The 19,410-nt window shown below is 29.4% G+C and overlaps 1 protein-coding gene across 2 annotated transcripts; it reads right to left on the reverse strand.

Moving 5' to 3' along the window:
* Positions 1-1,625: 1,625 nt before the first annotated feature.
* Positions 1,626-19,259, reverse strand: LOC108733561 (cationic amino acid transporter 2). 2 transcript variants are annotated; one of them, XM_025980400.1, is made up of 12 exons: positions 19,231-19,259; positions 15,630-15,858; positions 13,291-13,419; positions 12,316-12,471; positions 9,418-9,522; positions 4,762-5,048; positions 3,358-3,595; positions 3,194-3,296; positions 2,964-3,127; positions 2,095-2,261; positions 1,925-2,033; positions 1,626-1,853 (listed from the first exon to the last, which is right to left on the reverse strand). In XM_025980400.1, the coding sequence occupies exons 2-12, from the start codon at positions 15,850-15,852 to the stop codon at positions 1,702-1,704; spliced, it is 1,833 nt and encodes a 610-aa protein (XP_025836185.1). In that variant the 5' UTR covers positions 15,853-15,858; positions 19,231-19,259; the 3' UTR covers positions 1,626-1,701. The 2 variants fall into 2 exon arrangements, with proteins under 2 accessions (XP_025836185.1, XP_025836184.1); XM_025980399.1 differs by lacking the exon at positions 19,231-19,259 and adding an exon at positions 18,939-19,217.
* Positions 19,260-19,410: the final 151 nt, after the last annotated feature.

Raw genomic sequence — 19,410 nt, forward strand, 5'->3', positions numbered from 1 at the left:
CTAGCAAGGAGATCGGGCTGAAACTATAGCTACAAGCTATCCAAGGATGGTACTATAGAATGTCACCTCAAGGTAGGCCTAGTGGCGTCATCTCTTGGTTAGGCCGGAAACTTATCAATCCACCCTCGTATTAAAGATTTTTTGATAGGACATAAATTGATTAAGTTTTATTGCTTTTTATAATAAATCATATTTCTACGTAAAATAGAAGATATCTTTTTAAAATTTTATCTATGAGTTTATAAAACAATGCAGAGTAAATAATTATGTGAAACAACATCGCGATTAGATCCGGAACTACGCGGAGAATCGGAAGATAGTGATGATGAGTGTAAACTACTGTATATATTTAAATACCGATAATTTTTTATATACACTTTTCGTTATATTATATGCGCAAACATAGTTTTTGGAAAAAAGTTAAATATTTGAATGCGACAACGGGATAACTTAAAAGAATGAACGAGGTGATTTCTTCAAGACTTGAACTGGATCATGAAGGGAAGGAATGGTGTGATTTCCCCCCAAACTTAGGTTAGGATGATTTTCCCCAATATTCATTATAAACGAAGGAATGAAGCGATTTGTCTCAGGCTTAGACACGATCATAAAGGGAATAATAGGGTGATTTCTCCCAAGTTTCCGTTTAATCATAAAAGAACAATGGGGTTGTTTTCCCCAGACTTACAAGATGGATTCGATCAGAATAGCAAGAATGGTATGATTTCCTTCAGGCTTAAACTTCACTATAAATGGAGGGAAGGGGAAAAAAAGCAATTGAGTTATTTCCCACAGGAATAGGCTCGTTCATTAAGAATGAAGTAGGGTGATTTTCCCTATATTAAGGCCTACTTATAATAGAGGAATGGACTCTTTCCCCGGCTTATTTTTGCAGGAGATTCAGTAGAATTTGGTTAGCTTTTATATTGTAGTCTGTAAAGTCATAATTTGCAATTATTACATATAATCTCTATTAAAATAGAAAATTAAGCTAACCTTACACCATACGTTACATAAAAAAATTTAATGAATTAGCAATATTAATTTGAAATAATTTTTTCGATTTTTTGTTTACCCACTACAAACTATCTCAAATTAATTAGGGAAAAATTGTGACAACACCAACAATTTTTGCCTCACTAATTTGAGGTAGTTTGTAGTGGGTAAATAAAAAATCGAAAAAATTATTTCAAATTAATATTGCATATTAATCCACTATTAAGTAACAATGTCATAGGATTTCATATATCTGATGAATTAGTTTCAAATGTAATAAACGCATTATTTTATGAATGTTTAAAGCTTTATCCTTTTGTGCGTTTCTATTTCTAATCGTAAATAATAAAACGATATAAAATATTTTCAAATTGGTACAAAAATAAAAAGTATAAAGCAAAATAAAGAACAGTTATACAGAGTGTTTTTTGTGAGAATCTAGTGATTAAAAATGCTTTCCTTGAAGTACTTGTCGATCAATTAGCAATTAAAAATTCAAATAATTAACTAATCAAAACGAGCATTAATTTCTGTAAAATATTTGCCATTTCATTTTTTTTAATCGTGAGTAAACACTCAAATAAGTTATAAACCCGCAATTAAAACTGGAAAGTAAATAAAAAATTTAATTTTTATAAAAAAAATGTTTATTTAAGGTCTAATATTTTACACAATATAATTATAAATTCCAAAACAATAACATAGTTAACATGCAGTCGTTTGTTTTTTGTACGTATCATTTTCTGGTTTTTCTGTTTCATTGGCTGAAATGGCAAAACTATTTTTCTTTTCTGATAATTCATGAATTTCCCTCTCAGTACTGTGAGTAATTCCGTAGCCAAAATATATAACAAATCCTTAAAAATTATAATAAAATAAATAATTCAACTTGTCAATAAACCCAAAAATTCCAATCCAAATCTCTTACCTATTAGTAACCATACAGCAAATCTGATCCAGGTTTGGAGATCTAGTTGCACCATCAAATACAAATTTATAAATACACTTAAACATGGGATGTATGGCACCCATGGGACCTATAATTGAGAATAGCATTTGCAAACATTCGAAAACGGAAAAAAGGAAAAAGGATTTTACCTTGAATGCCAAATTGGCGTCTTCTGTGGGCTGTCTTGCAATAACAATTACACATACAATAAGGGCAATAAACAAAAGAACCAGGGGTACAATATATTGTGGTTTCATAAATTCTGAATCTGTCATTCCATAAAATAAAATCAAGGAAATTACGACGCTCAATACACCTATTAAAAAAATAAACCTAAGTAATTACTCAACTTACTGGGTGGTTTATTAATATTAAAGAAAAACAAATGATGCTACTCTATCTTTTCATCCGGGACTGAAGACAATTACTCATATAAAATAAAATGTGATTGGTTCATTAAAAATTTTTTCAAAGGTCCAAAAAAGTTCTGACATTATTTCTCAAAATATTAAAAAATCGTGTCAGGCGTTTTGATCCCCCGACAATATGTCCCCGGACAAAATATCTCTGACAAAATATCCCTGGACAAAATATCACCGTGACAAAATATCTCCAAACTAAATATCACCGAACAAAAGCCCCGATAATAAATTATCGAACCGATACTCCAATAAATAATATAAAATTCATATACTTCATTTCATATATTTATTTGTANCTTGGGTTGGATTGTATTATGTTTGATCATGTGAGGTGTGGTTGGTAAGGAAGGGAACGTACGGCAAGGTAGCATGGCGCAAGTTTGACAGGGTTAGGTTAGGTTAGGTTGAATAAAATATTGGAAAAAAAATCTTAAAGCAATTTTTAGGGTGGGGGGGATATTTTGTCTAGGGATATTTAGTCTGGAGATATATTGTCACGGGGACATTTTGTCACAGGGATATTTTGTCGGGGATATTTTGTCCGGTGATATTATGTCGGGGGATGAAAAATCATGGAACCTTAAAAAATAACTTACTAAAAGCCACTATGCTCCATTTGATTATGTTGGCCGAAAATTCGTTCGGATATTTATTGTTGTTCAAATTAAACACTTGTTTAAAAACATCGAATAACACGACATCTTGTTTTTTCATTTCCAAGTCCTTTTTCAGATGAGAATAATCGGTTATTTGTTCATATCTGAAAGAAATTTAAATGTTTGTTCATCTACATAATTTAAAATACAATTGTTTGATTTTCATCTACCTTAAGACTAAAACGCACACCGACACAATGGTGTAAGCCAAAAGGGTACCAATTGACATCATATCCACAAGTTGATCGAGATTGAATATCATAGACATTAGTCCTTAAAAGTTACACATAAAAGAATTATTTACAGAGATATTATTTAAATAACGTAAGTATACCTGCAAATATTCCAGAAATAATAGTTGCTAAAAGTGGCGTTTGTGTTTTAGGATGAACTTTTGATAAAGAAAAGAACAGAAGACCATCAGAAGCCATTGCATATAGAACTCGAGGAAGTGGAAACATAGCACCCAGAAGACTGGTACAAAGGGCAAATACAGCCCCCGTAGTTACAATCCATTTTATAGCTGTCCACCCGAGTTGTTCGAACACGTAAGGAAATGGGGCATCAGCATCCTAAAAGTCCTCGAAAAAAATAGTACAACAGAAATAAGAAGGTCCCAACTTGGCCGAACTAAACAAATTTTTAACATAATTTTATAATGAGCAACTTTCTCCAATGTTGGTTATTTGTATGAAAATCTCTTCTTCTTTAAATACATAGACAGAAGGGGAGGGGGGTATTTAAAAAAAATAAGAGCTAAAGTTCAATTCCTATATTATTATTTTTGTAAATATTTATTATTTTTTATTGGGATTTGTCAAATGGGAGGAGCTTAAAAAACATGGCGCTGATTTACGACGAGGGAAAATTTTTCGTAGTGGGATGCAGTTGTGGATTTTTAAAATGGTATAAAGTGAAAAGTATCGATAAATTATGTGTTTGGGCCGACAAATAAAAATGAAAAATAAATTTTTAGTGTCGGTCTTATCATAAAATTTGAAAAATAAAACCTTCATGTGTTCTGAATTTAAGCATCTACTGTTTATCAACATCAAATTTAAAAATGATTCACATGAGATAAGTGGTGAGAAAATTTTAAGAACACGTTTTTATTCCAGCGTCTACTTATTTTTTCATTCACACCTTTTGCTTTCATATAAGCTTTTAATTTGCTTTCCTTCTATAATTGTCCAAATATAGTTCTTTAATATAATACACATTTACGAAATAGCTAGTTTTCTTGGGAAGTAATCGAAGCATAGTCCAAGATCTTTGCTGGAGGTGCAGTTGAAATCTTTTGCCAACTTTGTATACGATTTTACACGAGGAAAAAAACATTACGGGTACCGTTATCAAAAAGAATGATTAAATTAAAAAGCGTTATCTACTGATTTGCATCCTTATGCACCACTCCCACACTTTTGTCCCTCGTTCAAGTTACAAGCTTTAACACCTAGTGGTGTATGCCCTATTTGACAGATTCCAATAGCCCTGTCCAAATGTTCGAAGTCATTTTTAAGAATTATTGTTCTTCGACGATTTCTGACCGTTAAACATCTGAAGCCACTCATCATGCGCATTCTACAGCAAAATATTAATGAACAATAATTCTTCCAAGTGACGGAATAAAAGCCGGAACAGAAACACCTCAATGTTAAGCAAGTGCCTTACTGTCTACAATTTTATTTGTAATATTAACTAATAATAAAAAACAACGAACTTCACTTTGTATACGTACTTGATCATAGTATGGCCACATGAGCGTTAGAACAACCGAAATGCCGAAGTATGCAAAGAAAATTATCGTTAATGAAATAACAATGGCTATTGGTATATTCCTTTGGGGATTTTTTGCTTCCTCTCCCGTTGTTGCAATGGCATCAAAACCGACAAAACCAAAGAAACATCTAGCTGCACCCGCCATTATTCCAGCTACTCCAAACGGAAGGAATCCTCCTTCCCCAGCAGCTGACGATAGATCTTCAGGAATCTCATCCTTTGATATTCGCCAATTTTTTACATCGGCTGTGAGAGAAAAGAAATTTAAAATATACATATTATTATTTCAAACAGTATCTTTCTTTCTTATCGTGGTTTTAGAATAATCCTCTTTCGGTACCTAGTATCTAACAGTAAGTTAGAGTTGCCTTCCCAGCATTTCACTATTAAGACCAGGAAGTCATTTGCAAAAACAATGGACGATCAACCCGTGAAAACCTACTAGCCAATTTATTATTTCACTGTTGAAGTTAGTTGTATATTAAAACAACGTTTATTATAGACAGTTCAATCACATTATTTATTGGTGTCGAATTCATGCCAGTTTTTGTATATTTCGATAAATTTTACAATATTTCCGAATGACTGGACGATTTAGAAAGAAGTGGCATACTCTGAGTAAAATGAAATGAATTTATTAAAACATTGGATATTGTCCATTTATATACAACATTTTAGAACAAAAAAGACTAACAATTATATGATTTTGGTCACGATTATTTGACGATAAAATTCAATCTTACATACAAGCTCAGTCAAATCTAAATTTTATTGATATCTATATAGTTTATACTTATGTAACATAATTGTATTGACCATGTAATTTATGTTTGAGTTCTAGTGTCATAAATTAATGTTTTCTCAAACTTTTTCATCCGCTACTCCTTCTTTAAAAATTTTAAAGAACAGGTATGTAAAGAAAAGGGAGGTGGGGAAATTGAGAAAAAGTAAATTTCTTTTGTTTAATTACATTGAAGCACTAGTAATTTTGATTAATAACAGATTCATTTTCAGTATCAATAGAAATTAATAGTTTATTATTGTGTTATATGGTTCAAAAAACGTATATAAGTATATATTTTGATTAATCTGTAATTTATTTTTCTGCTACCTCTTAAATATTTCCGCGACCCCTCTCTCTTTATATGGGTCACTTTGAGAAATATGACGGTAATACTGTAATGCCAGGGAGAACTTTTTCAGGAATTCTAAATTGTATTCAACTTTTAACAAAAACATTACTGAATTCTGGCAAACTGTGAATTTTTTAATTCAAAGCGAGAAAACATATTGCACCTTTATAGCACCTTCTTTATCTAATACAGTGCTTATATATGTGTAGCTTATTGTAATGTCTAATTTGCAAGTATTATTTACAGTAGGTACACTGCAATTTATATTTATACTAAATAAATAATCTGCTTAATCTGTTGTGTTAGAGGTTAAGCTTCCAAATGCATCGTCTAATTCTTTTTCTAAGCAAGTGAATTCCTCTTTATTCGTTATGTCCTTAATGGATATTACGAATGAGGAAAACATAAAATCCTTTCTCCAACTATTTGAATTGAATTTAATTGAAATTTTTAACAATTAGTATCGAAGCATTCAGGAGAGACAGTGTAATTCACAACTACAATGTAGTGTAAAATTAAAACGGTAATGTGATTACCAATCAACCACAAGAATATCAAGAACGAGGCAAATAATACAACTTCGTATTAATGAATTTTTCTTGTTCAAGGTAACATATTAGGTATTTCCCTGTTGAAAATGTACAGTGAGTGGCAAAATTTTCATTAGTTGTTGCAATTAAGATTTTAGAACTTTTTTTGATAGAAAGACTAGTTTAAATATTACCTGAAGGATATTAACACCCTTCAAAAACGAAAATGTTTTAGATACTATACTAATATCTAATTGTAGTACTTTCAAATTTGTCTTTGGTTGAATTGAATAATAATTCCAGTTTTTCACCCCTTTTAGAATTAAATTTATTTTCAATATCCGACATATTGGATACAACAAGCAGTAATTTAATCAACATTTACTTATATATTCAGTAATTATGAATTATCCATTTTCATTCATTTTAAAATGGTCAACAGGACGATAATAATTTTGAATTCATCTTTAATTAAGACTTTGAAATTAGTTTACTGTTAGGATAAATTTTTGATTAAATGTTTACATTAAAACAGTCACGATCATAGTCTGAATTAGTTACACAAAATATATAAAAACTAAAAATTGATAAAAGTTAAGTTAGATACGAGGGCTCTTTGATAACTCAGTAATTTCATTAGAGCTGTAGAGATGAAAGTTTCATCAAAAATTTAATTTCGATTTGAGTTTTGAGCTAAAATATATTTATCAAATTTGATTGACGGTGGTATTTAGAAAAAGTATCAAAAGTAAGTGAAAAAAATTAAATTTATATTTGAAAGTTTAGTTATCCTGAAGGCTCCCGATTTTTTAACGAATATATCCCATAATTTACTATTTATTATGTGTATTGGAAGTGCAGACGTGCACTTCATAGCCTTCTAACACAGATAAGTGACTATAAATGTGGCACTAGAAAAATGCGGAAAATGTTTAAGGTACAATTAAATTTTAAATGTTCGCAGTCATTAAAATGGCATTCATACTTTCAACACACGAAGGTATAGTTAAATACAACAACTGGCAATAACAAAAATGTAAATAAACGATTATCTTAAAGCTAAAAAATTTATTACCGATTTTGCATTTGTTTATTCATTCATTCAAAATAAAAGACAAAAACGTATAGTTTAGTTAACGGTTTTGTTTAAAGAATTTAAGCCAACAACTAAATACCGAGGTAAATATCATTTTCTGATATCCAACGAAAAGATCTGTTGAACTGTAATTAGTTATACACTTTGCCTTGTAAAACTCAACTTTCAAATGACTTTGAACTAAATTTACATCGTAAACAAAGAATAGGTGCTATGATACTATACATAAGCCATATTTGTTCATAAACGTTTTGCCAGAAATTATTCTTTTTATGTAAGACAACCAAAAATTGCAGACATGTATTTCTCTTATCGTTAGTTTATATTTAAAACTGGTAGAATTGGAAAAAGTTGGTAATTCCCTTTTTTATAAACAAGGTCGTTTTTTTTTTTTCAACTATTGTAATTCATAAATACGTAGATTGCAATAAAAAGTTGATAGACCACATCGAATTATAACTGAAAATTATTAGCATTGTATTGTTTTCTATTTTCAACGAACAGGAGAAACGAAGTTAAACTTTTTATTATTGTAATGATCTATTATCCCCCTTCAACTTGATATTTATTACAACAGATTGCCATAAACTTTCACCAAGTAGAAGTGAATTATTGAAAATGTTTAATAGTCTAAACAGCGCAAATTCTTTGTGATAGTTTGTAAAAGTACTTGCAAAAATAAATAGCGAATAAATTAGAAAGATTTTAACAAATAAAAATACAAACTTAATGACACTTGTTTAAATACAAACAGTAACTAGCATATAGCTGCTTTTTCTTATTAAATAATAATCAGTAAGATTCTTCGACTAAAATAGAATCAGCATTTTATTAGCAAAAATTACATGATTAATTTTTATAATGTTAAAAAAACTCCATTTCAAAAATAAAAAACTTGTTCATATAATTATGACACTAAACAAACAGGTAAAAAATTAAAATTAAAGTGTCAGTATGTCCAGTTTATAATATTTACATTATAAAAGGCCTAATAATTTAGTTAGATATTTCGACAACACAACAAGCTAATTGTAAAATTAAACAAGAACATATTTACATAATAGACTGTGATTAACAACACATCAGATAATTACACTGAAGGCATAGAATAAGGGTTCATCTATTAGAAATTACTTTTATATACTTGTAGATCAAGAAAAAGGGACTGTTTTTTTTCTTTCCACAGAAAAGCTGTAGAGCTTTAAAACATACCTACATTTGTATGTCATAATTAATTTACAAATTGATGAAATATGACTGTTAGTCACAAACTGAATTCCGCGAACACAATTAGTTTCTACTAATTAATACTAACTTATTGTTTGTTATAGTGATCATCAATTAATTTAATATAAAAAAATTATTGAATTTTTTTAGAAATAAAACTGTTTCTATTATACCTTTAGGGAACTGTACGTTGTATGCTTTGAAAAAAACGCAAATTTTATGCTATATGAAATATTTTGAAATTCAATAATGGTCAGAACATTGGTGCTTAAAGCCAAAGGTCCCGGGTTCGATTCCCGACGAGGGTGTGACAACAGCAACAACTGTTTCTTAACTTGGGGTAATTTATAGTGGATAAAAATTGAAAGTAAATTTTCACATTAATATTTAAAGACAGTATCAAGACAACTCAAAAATTGTAGACGTCAGTATTTTAAAGAAGATTGTTATACATATTGTTAGATTATTATTAACAGAGATTGTTTAATCTAAACAAGCAAAGAATACATCAAAGATAAGTAAAATAATCTGTTCATTGCAACAAATATTTAAAAACAGGAGACGGATGATAATCCAATTATATTTCACGGTATAAAACAACAATTAACTAATTAAAAATGCTTACTTACCGTTAATAGAGCCTGCTACAATTACTATTGCTATGACAACCAAGTTTAATACTGTAAAAATGTTGTTAAGGAATGACGATTCTTTAACACCAAATGCTAGAAGAACTGAAATTAAAAAAAAAAACATATTGATCTCAGTTTTTCTTTTTCAGTATAAACAGTAAAGCAATAAAATGTAGTAAATAATAGTAATACCATTATCTATACAATACGCATACATTACAATTAAGTAAATAAATAATAGTAAAAGGTTGTTCAACAATGTAAAATAATTATAAGGTGGATATTATTAATAGTAGAATTCGTCACATTTCGTATTCCTTAATATTTGTATGTCGTTTATCACAAAAGTGAAGATACTTGTTCAAGGTNTAGTAAACGTCTTTTATTTAATAATATCTTGCCTGTATATGTTTTTTTATAAGTACCTATTAAGTAATCATTATGTCCATCGTTAATAATGTTAATCAAAGCATTTTTAATTTAGATGCATGTATTCTGAGGTCATTTTATCCACCTTATGAGAAAAAAATAATAAAATATTTTGCGTTGTTACATTTAGTCTAAACAACTGATGCTAAATTTAAGGTGCTTCATACTTGTCGCATGAAAATACAATAGACGGCCTTTATTGCATCTGGTCATCTGGTATAACGATTTAGCGAACATTGAGACGAAATTTTAAAATCTTTTAGACAGAAATAATACTTTTTATGCATCATACCTATCGTGCGAGACCAATCAGTCTTAGGACTGACGACCTTATGATGATGATGACCTATCGCTTAAAACAACATAGAATATTACAATGAAAATACGGTAAATGTCAATTTTTGGTCAAGTTATGTTTTATAATGACAGACTATTCATCCTTTATAAGAAAACGTCGGAGAAGTATGTGTCGTCGGGGAATTACCGAGAAAATAAATAATCTAAGCATTCTGTAGAACCAAAAGTTAACGTAATCATCAAGCTCCAACCGCGCACTATAAAGAATTCACTTTCAGTAATTCATACAATTTAATGACTTCCTACATTAAATTAAAATTTAAAAGAAGCTACAACAAACTTTAACTTGCTACATTTGAAAAATAATATTGAATGTTTCTCTATAGAAAAATATAAATACAAAAGCCAAATTAAACTAATAAATTTCTTGTTGAAATGTACCTAATTAAACTTAAATTATTTGTAATTAAATAAAATTCAGGGGGGACCTCATGCCTAAATATGTACGTTATATCAAAAGTTCGCTAAAAGAGAATTAGACACATGTCTTACACTTAACAAGCGTATATGTTATAAGTTAGTTATACTGTATAGGTACCGTTATTGCTGCTTCAGCTTTGGGGTATCATTTACCTGTAAATGTATTCTATTATCAATAAAATGTACTATTTTTTTTGAGTATTACATTATAATGTTTGGATATAGCGAACTGCAGATGTAACGACTAAATGCCTGAGCCTTTAACGTTGTTTTAAAGTATATTGTTTTTTCCAGGGTGGCGGTCAAATAATTAAACAACTTTATGTTTTTTGTTACATTTCGGTTTATTCAACCACCTTCAGACTTTTAAAGTGTTACTGCTTGTACACAGATTTTAAATTAATTTTAAACATTTTTTCATGTTGAACTACTGTATACGAGAAACTTCTTTTCAACGATGCATCATGTATTTTTGACAAGCGAATTTTATATAGAGCGCGTGATAGAAGCATTTCTTATATATTATCAAGTATAACTTGGTACCCTTTAATTTAAAACTTGTAAAATACTGCTACTATATTGCGTTTATATATTTTATCAATTTGCTTTTTTGAATTGTATAGTATTGTAACCATGACGGTTTTTATTTTTCAAAAAGACGGATTTTAAATGACTAAAGAGATCTCTCCATTTCTTCCGGTGATAAAATTGTGTGATATGTATAATAAATGATTGATTCGTTTAATTTCGAAAACAACTATAAAATTTTCTTTAAATTCAGCGTAGCGTCACAAAAAAGTCCTTCCACTAAATGTAATTATTTCCTGTTGTTTAAAAACGCTATTATTTAACATTACAAACGATACAAAACATTAAAAGTACATATTGTCTGCTACTGGTCGTAAATAATACATATAACTCTAATTTTTTGTATTTTTTTAATCAGCATTCATCAGTTCTCAGTAACAACAAATCAAACAGAAAATCTGAGGCAGCATGTAATTTATGATATGCATAGATCTTAGATCGTAAACTTTTTTTCGCAATTCTTGATCTACGCTAATATTTCGAGAAGTCAACATTTTTCATATTCAATAGAAACAAATTATGTATTCCATACTTGTTGATACATATAATTTAGAGTAACAATAATATAATTAAAGCATGATGAAATGCAGGTTTAATGGTGTTGCATACGTATATGATTCGCATGATTCGGGTTTGTATGTCATGGACAAGTTGAACATGACTGTACTACAATATGCGATTAGTATAAGTAGTGAAACTAAAAGTATTCAAACGATTTTATATAACACCTGCCACCGAAAGAAGTATTTGAATTCTTTAATAAAATGCAGATTAATAATGTTTCTATTTCATTAAAGCTATTTCATACAGGAATATTCTGCGATTGCATATGCAGATATAAAGTGAAATAGTAAGGCAGTATTATTTTCTTTTTTCGTTTTTCAGGTGAATAGGAACCATAAAAATAAACCAAAAAGGAAGACTTGAGAATAGGGTTGTTTAGGACTAGTTTTGACTGGAGTTTCACAGAGCTTCTTTATTTTATTCTTGAAAATGTGCTTCGGGTCCTTTCAGGACTTGCAATTTATAATTTATGGGGTTTCAAGCTCTCTCGACGTGCTTAGGGATTTGAATCTTACTGCTTACAGTAGTATAACTTACCTGTGATAACTACAACTAGAACAAAAGACAGTATATCCGGGTAATCAGCAAGAAAATCCACGTTAATAGGGACAACTTGAGAAAAATAATTTTTCATTTGGTAATTGGTCAATGAATCTATGTAATTACTCATCCCTCTGGCAACACTGGCACTACCTAAAGAAAAAATGGATTATACAAGCGTATTAATATTTATTAAATTATTAAAAATTTTCTTTTTTCGTGTTTAAATAATTTTCCAATTAAAAGCGTCGATAATATAATCAAATACTTATAAAATTGAGTTAAATGGCGGTTCGTTCTTAGGTATCTAAAAAGTTGCAAAAAACCGAGAAAAACTTAATTCAGAATTCAATGCAAAATGTCCTCGAATATCCCTCAGAGTATGAGTCAGGGAATGTGTCGAACAATGTTAATATTGAATACAATATTTTAAACAATGTTTCAGTACGTTTTTCACTTTTCAAGAGGTTGCAGCTGTACATATATTTAGAACGTATTATTACTTTTGAAGTTTTAATTGATTGATAAGTTTTTCATTAAATACCTACTTAAAACAATATCTGGTACCATCTATCAAGTATGTGTATATTCAATTATTCTTCTTTTCATTTAACTAATTTTATATTATTTGATAACGCTTAATATTCTTGTAATCAGTACCTACATGAGTTCTATAATACTGATAAATCAGTTTTTTTTTTTAAAATATATTATTTTTTTTGTAATTCCCTAATTGAAATCATTTTAATTAAAATTCTCGCAGCTAATTATTTTATTCTTAAAAACTGTGCTCTTTTTTAGATAATTACGTGCATATTTTATCTATTATCGTTGCTCTAATCAAAATCACAAGTTCAATCACACACAGAACGCGATAAATTTTGATTTAATCTGCTTATGTTCAAACAAGCCTTTGTATTCAAATTTTTTCCAGACTAATAAAAATAACGTGTAAGTATATACTTTACTTACCTATAACATATTCTAAGATTAAATTCCAACCAATTATATACGCTACAAACTCGCCGACAGTAACGTAACTATACACGTAAGCCGATCCAGCTCTGGGCACTCGAGATGCGAATTCAGCGTAACAAAGACCTGTGCGTAATTAAGCAAAGTTTTTGAACATTAATTATCATTCAATTTAAAGTGCTATCATATAAATTAACACTTTTATTTAAATGGGTTAGTGAGTGGAATGAAATATAATACAAATTAAAAAACACTTGTTAATTTAATACGTGGCTAAATTTATTAGGAAATTTAATTTGGTTATAAGCTAGCAATGTATTTTCTAAAATTCAAAAAAATAGAAAAAATAGAGGTAGAGGTATAATATGGGATTGAAATAATGAATGACTGGCTTATCAACTGAATTACATAGAAATGTCTATTGCATATGATGCAATTATGGACTTACAATCTCGGCTAAGTCATAATGAGCAGGAAGTCAGATAAAGTAAAAAAATTAATTCGTGATTACAGTGTTTGAAATCCATACAATTATAATGCTACTGTAAAAAGGAAGGAAAGCCAAACTACAGCATCAAGAAGAGCGCTTTTATTCAAATCTTTTATAAGGAAAACTATGATACTACTTAAAGTCGAAGTAAATAGAAGCCTATTTCGCTGAGGATGTTAGTTTTCTTTTATTGTTTTAACGAAGTACCGTTATTACTATTTAATACGTTTTTGTAATTTTAAAGAAAGAAGTTATTGTTCCTTTGAACTTAATATCTGAAGCAATTAACCGATTAATAAATAAACAAAGGAATACAATTAAACGCGTTTTAAATGAGCATTGAATATCGCCGGGTTAAACAATTTCAAAAAGTTGTAAAAGCAATACATAAATTTCAAAATACCAATATATTTTTTAGGTTGTATGGTGGTATTTTCTAACAGAAAATTTAGCATTCTTAATGAAAATCTGTTCAGATCTTTTTCAGCATTACAATTACACAGCTATAATGAACCTTTGTTTTACAAAAAGATCGAATAACATAAAAGAAAAAAAACAAAACGTATGATTAATTTGAAGCCTTTCGGAGAAACTTCCAAGAGACATTTTTCGTTCCAAATGAAGTACCTATCGAGACACAGCTAATAAGCACCCTGAGTAAACTTAATTGAATCTCAAATAATTCTTGTAAAAGATAATTTCTTAAGTACGACGATAACTAATACTGATTACAATCACCATCATGCTTGTAGATAAATTTGAAACATTGTAATATCTAATTAGAGGACATTTTTATATGGTTGCATTTTTAGCCATTCCTTATCTAACTTCCTATCGAGATGCACTGATACATACAAGTCCATAATTCTATTATTTGCGATGAACTTTCTTACAACTTTCATGTACAATAGATTCCTGAAGTGTCAACGTTAACGTTAAAATACAGGGTGACGGCTTGTGAATTTGGGTTACAATGAAACAGTAAACAAGGTAAAATGTTCACCGAACACAGAAAATGCACTTTTCTTAGCAGGATTTATGTAGAAATTCGAAAAAGATTGTTAAAGGTGTATGTTTGGAGCGCGTCCCTGTACGGGTGCGAAACATGGACGGTTGGCGCAGCGAAACAGAAGAGGTTAGAAGAGTTCAAAATGTGGTGTTACGGGCGAATGATGACGATACCGAGGATAGAGAAGGCTAGAAATGAAGAGGTATTAGAAAGAATAGGAGAAGAGAGGACTCAATGGAAGTCAATGAAAAATAGGCGAGATAGGTTGGTAGGACACCTTCTCAGGCATGAAGGTCTAGTCAGAGACATATTAAAGGCAGAAACAGGAATTAAGAGGGATAGAGGTAGACCTAGGTTAGATTACAGTTCGTAAATAGTTAAGGATGTAGGTTGTTCTAGTTTTAGGGAAATGCGAAGTTTAGCTCAGGATAGGAACCAGTCTTAGGACAACAATCAAGAATCCGTAATTTGGTAAAGGTGTAGAGTTTATTTTTTTAACTACATTTATCTAAAAACTTCATTGTATTTTTAAGTAAAAGATGATGCCATTAATGATGATGATCTTTCCGATATGAATAATCTTTACACTTTCTACATATTTGTACCTTCATCTCGGCACATTAGAATTCAACGTTATTGTATTAGGGAATCAACAAAAACCAAATGAATTTCGTTCCTTTAAAAAATGAGAATAGGCGCATGCTCCGTGCAACCCTATCCACCAGCCGCCACGACAAAAATAATAGTATTAAAATAAGATTTGACAATAAAATATCGTGCTTATTATGAGGGTTAATCTTGATATTTAAGGGTCACCTGTTTTTATTCATTTCATACCAGCAAATGCTGAGGCTATGGCTGCTACAAGAAACGATAGGCAGACGGCAGGTCCGGCTACTGTTTTCGCAACAGAACCGGCTAACACATACACCCCTAAACCTAGAGTACTTCCTACCCCTAATCCCGTCAAATCTACAACACTTAAAACTCTAGCCAATAGACTGCTATCCTGATTCACCAGAGGTGTCTTTTTCCGGGACAGGTACGAAAGAAACTTCATTGCCTTCTGTAAATAAACGACAGAAATGAATACAATTTGAAAAGAGATGTGTATATTTTGTACACTCGGTAGAAGTTACACTTCCATTTACACATTTATTTGCTCGGTATATTAACAATAATTATATATTTCTTTAAACAATTATATATTTCTTTAAACAATGCTTTTCAATACAGTTGACAGTTACTGTTACAGTTGCGCAATTTCCGTCGCGTTACGCACTTCCGTTGCATTCTAAAATTTTACTTTCAACGCACCAAAATAAGTGTAACTTCAAAAATAATTGTTACGCATAATGTTACAAATACAAAGTATTTACAAAGTTGTGTTCAAAAAATACAAAATGATAAGACGCAATTTTTGCAAATTATAATTACAACACTGTTTTAATTTCGTGTAAACCGTTTTTGTGTAGGCTATGCCAAATTTGATTAGCATATCAATTACATATACGGAAAGTACAAAAACCATTACGATTTAATTAAGCTGTTGATCGACTTCTTAACAGTCTTGTGTTTATGGTTTTGAATCATAACTCCTTAATCACTAGAAGTTTTAAAAATTATCAGACAATAAGAAACGTTATGTTATTTCAAATTGCTATTTATAACTGAGAAAAGAAACGCAATACTGATTTTTTTATAAAACTCTAAGTATACTTATTTTATTACTTGCCAATTAATCAATTTATAATTCCCAATATCGTCATAGATCGATGAAATCTCGACTGATTAATGTATTTAATTAATTTCTGTTGAATTGTCTCGACCTTATCAGAAACTTAAAGGCAAAATCTTTGCATATTTCTTTGTTGTCCGATTTATCAAAATGTTTATTTGTTACTTTTTATTTAGAAATTCATATTGTTTTTTGAATTACTGATATGCAAATTTAAAAGGAAAGGAATTAGATTTACAGAAAGCTTACTGCATATTTACATTCATCATACAACGGTTTTTAACAATAAAAAAAGATTAGATAAAATTAATCCATTTATTTTTCGCTTTTTTTTTATTTCTCATATCACTGCTTTACAATGATCATTCCTTTGCTTAGGTATAACAGTAGAACGCTTGCAATTAGAAATGCAGAGAATATTACTAAAAAAATTAAACAGTTATTGAAACTTTTTGAAGATATAATAGATAATCAATTTTTTTGAAATATATATAAATATAACATACTTTGCGATTAGAAATGTGCTTTTAGTCCTTCAGCCTTTTTATGAATTAGTAGTTGAAGTTAGCAAACGAATTACTTTACAAAAGTGCTTTGAAATTTTTAATTCAAAGGGCTTCAAGCTCTTTCAAAGTGCTTAACGATTTGAATGAAATTTCTATTTGTATGATTGGTAAATCAAGGTTCTTAGATTTTAAAATGTAAGGGTTAAAGCAGTTTATGTAAAGGCTTTAGGATTAAGGCTTGCAGCTCCTTTGGCTAAGGCATTGCTCAAATCTGAGGTTACGCAAAGCTATTATCCATATCTACGGTAATTAAGAAAATACAAAGGAAGTATATTAATTAACGTTAAATGACCAACTTCCAAACATTTTTACAGTAAGCATATATACAGGTAAGGCAAAACGATCACCGAACATAGACATTGCGCATTTATTTGTCGGCATTTTTTCTTTTTATATCGCATTAGCGAAAATTTATTGAACGTGTGGAATATCACGTCTGTCTGAAAATATAATCAGCTTCTATAAAAACTGACGTAAACCAATCAAACACAAAATCATTTGAACAAAGCGTAACAAAAGCTTTAAATTGTATTTGTTGCAGTTCTGTTACTTTGTTATTTATATAAGCCATCGTTGATGATTGCATGTAAGAGAATGCCTTATGTTCGATTCACAATTCGCCACTAGTGTATATGTATTTACGTATTCTAGTAATTATCTACTAAAAATTGTAGTTAGTTTACGTTGTGTTAAATGCACAATTAATTACCTGCAACTTTTTATTTTCAGTTAAATTGTTCTTTGAATAACAAAAAACTCAGTCATCTATTTAATTTGAAATTTTTAAAACCAAACTACAAATTTGCTGTTAATAAAGTATTGACTTTATGTTAAAAAAGAATATGATGTCTTAAATCTCCTCCATGAAAGCATTATAAAGACAAAACTTACTGATCAAGTTGTATATCACTTATCATTTTTACGATTACATTTTGTAGATTTAGAATTTTATTACAAGTATTGAGCTCATTGCTGTAATTGATAAATTCCTGGATTAAAAAATTATCATGAGTAAACTAATAAAAAAATATGCTCAAGAAGGTAAATCAAATAAATAGTTTAGTAATACGGTACATTTTCGGAATCAATTTTCAATTTATATTTAAATTGTCAATATCTCCCCTACTTTTATTTATCATAACGTGCGAATAAATGGAACGTAAAAGGGTAAGAAAGTTAAATTAAAAGAAATTGCAACCAAAACGATTTCGAATAAATAAAAATTTTGTTTTAAGGGGTGTAAAAACGTTTTCATTTATATTGGGCTGTTAATTCCACTGACTTAGGATTAAAACCCCAGGGGGTTTTTTATTAAATTGTATGATGGGAATATACACATAATAATTATTTAATTGATTATTATAATATAGGAAATAACGGAAATTCATGTACACAAACAATTTGAACATCAAAAATATTTCACATTTCAGACTGTTGTAAAGGCGCCGTAAGATTTTATGTAAAAGCCTATTTTTAATGTCACTAAAATAAGCATATCCAGTTCCAAAATTTGAGAAAAGAAAATTAGACAGAAATGGATCAAATCAATACAATTTTGAAGGTTTTTTTATATTACGTTGACATTGACTGAATTATTATACGAACTGATAGCAAATAGTATTATCAGCTTAGAAAAAAAAAATTATAGAGAATGTTACTCTCACAATTTAAACAGAGAAAAACTATTTTTATTAAATAAAATTAAATTACAATAAATTCATCACTGACGCTTGAACTCAAAAGCAAAAAAGGGTAGAATAATTTAAGTACATATATGAAAAAAGTCCCTATTGATACTTTTTTTAAATTTAATTTATTTTTGTATGATTTTAAACTGCTTACCATAATTACATAAATTTTTGTATCACGTTTTGGTGGTCACCTCTTTAAAAATTATTAACATTTGTTAAATTGTTTCCGAAAAAGCTCACTAAAGCATTATCAAAACTTTTCACTGCGATTCTGAACAGTCGTACCGGACAAGGCTATACTAAATGTACTTGGGAATATACAACACATTTTATTTATGTGCGACATTCACTGTAATTTGTGATGAAGTAACACCATTTATGTAAAAAGTTTAATTCATTTACTTTCTGCAAAATACCTTTATAAACCGATAAAATTGTTATACCTTTATCAGTACATAGAGTCGATATGTTTATCACTTGGCACATATGAAAGCCTTTTACTTATATGAAATGCCTAGAATTTTTTAAATTAAAATATTCGTAATTACCGCGGTAGAGAGAGTCATCTAGTGAGAATAGATTAAACGAACACACAAACTTTTAAACTGACGAAGGTAACTACT

This window comes from Agrilus planipennis, unplaced genomic scaffold (assembly GCF_000699045.2).
Source record: "Agrilus planipennis isolate EAB-ADULT unplaced genomic scaffold, Apla_2.0 scaffold41, whole genome shotgun sequence".
NCBI classification, from domain to species: domain Eukaryota; kingdom Metazoa; phylum Arthropoda; class Insecta; order Coleoptera; family Buprestidae; genus Agrilus; species Agrilus planipennis.

Coding starts and splice junctions, on each gene's coding strand:
- LOC108733561 (XM_025980399.1), bottom strand. Junction 3,596..4,761: donor TGTGGCCATACTATGATCAA/GTACGTATACAA, acceptor GAGGACTTTTAG/GATGCTGATGCCCCATTTCC. Junction 2,262..2,963: donor ATGGAGCATAGTGGCTTTTA/GTAAGTTATTTT, acceptor TTTTTTTAATAG/GTGTATTGAGCGTCGTAATT.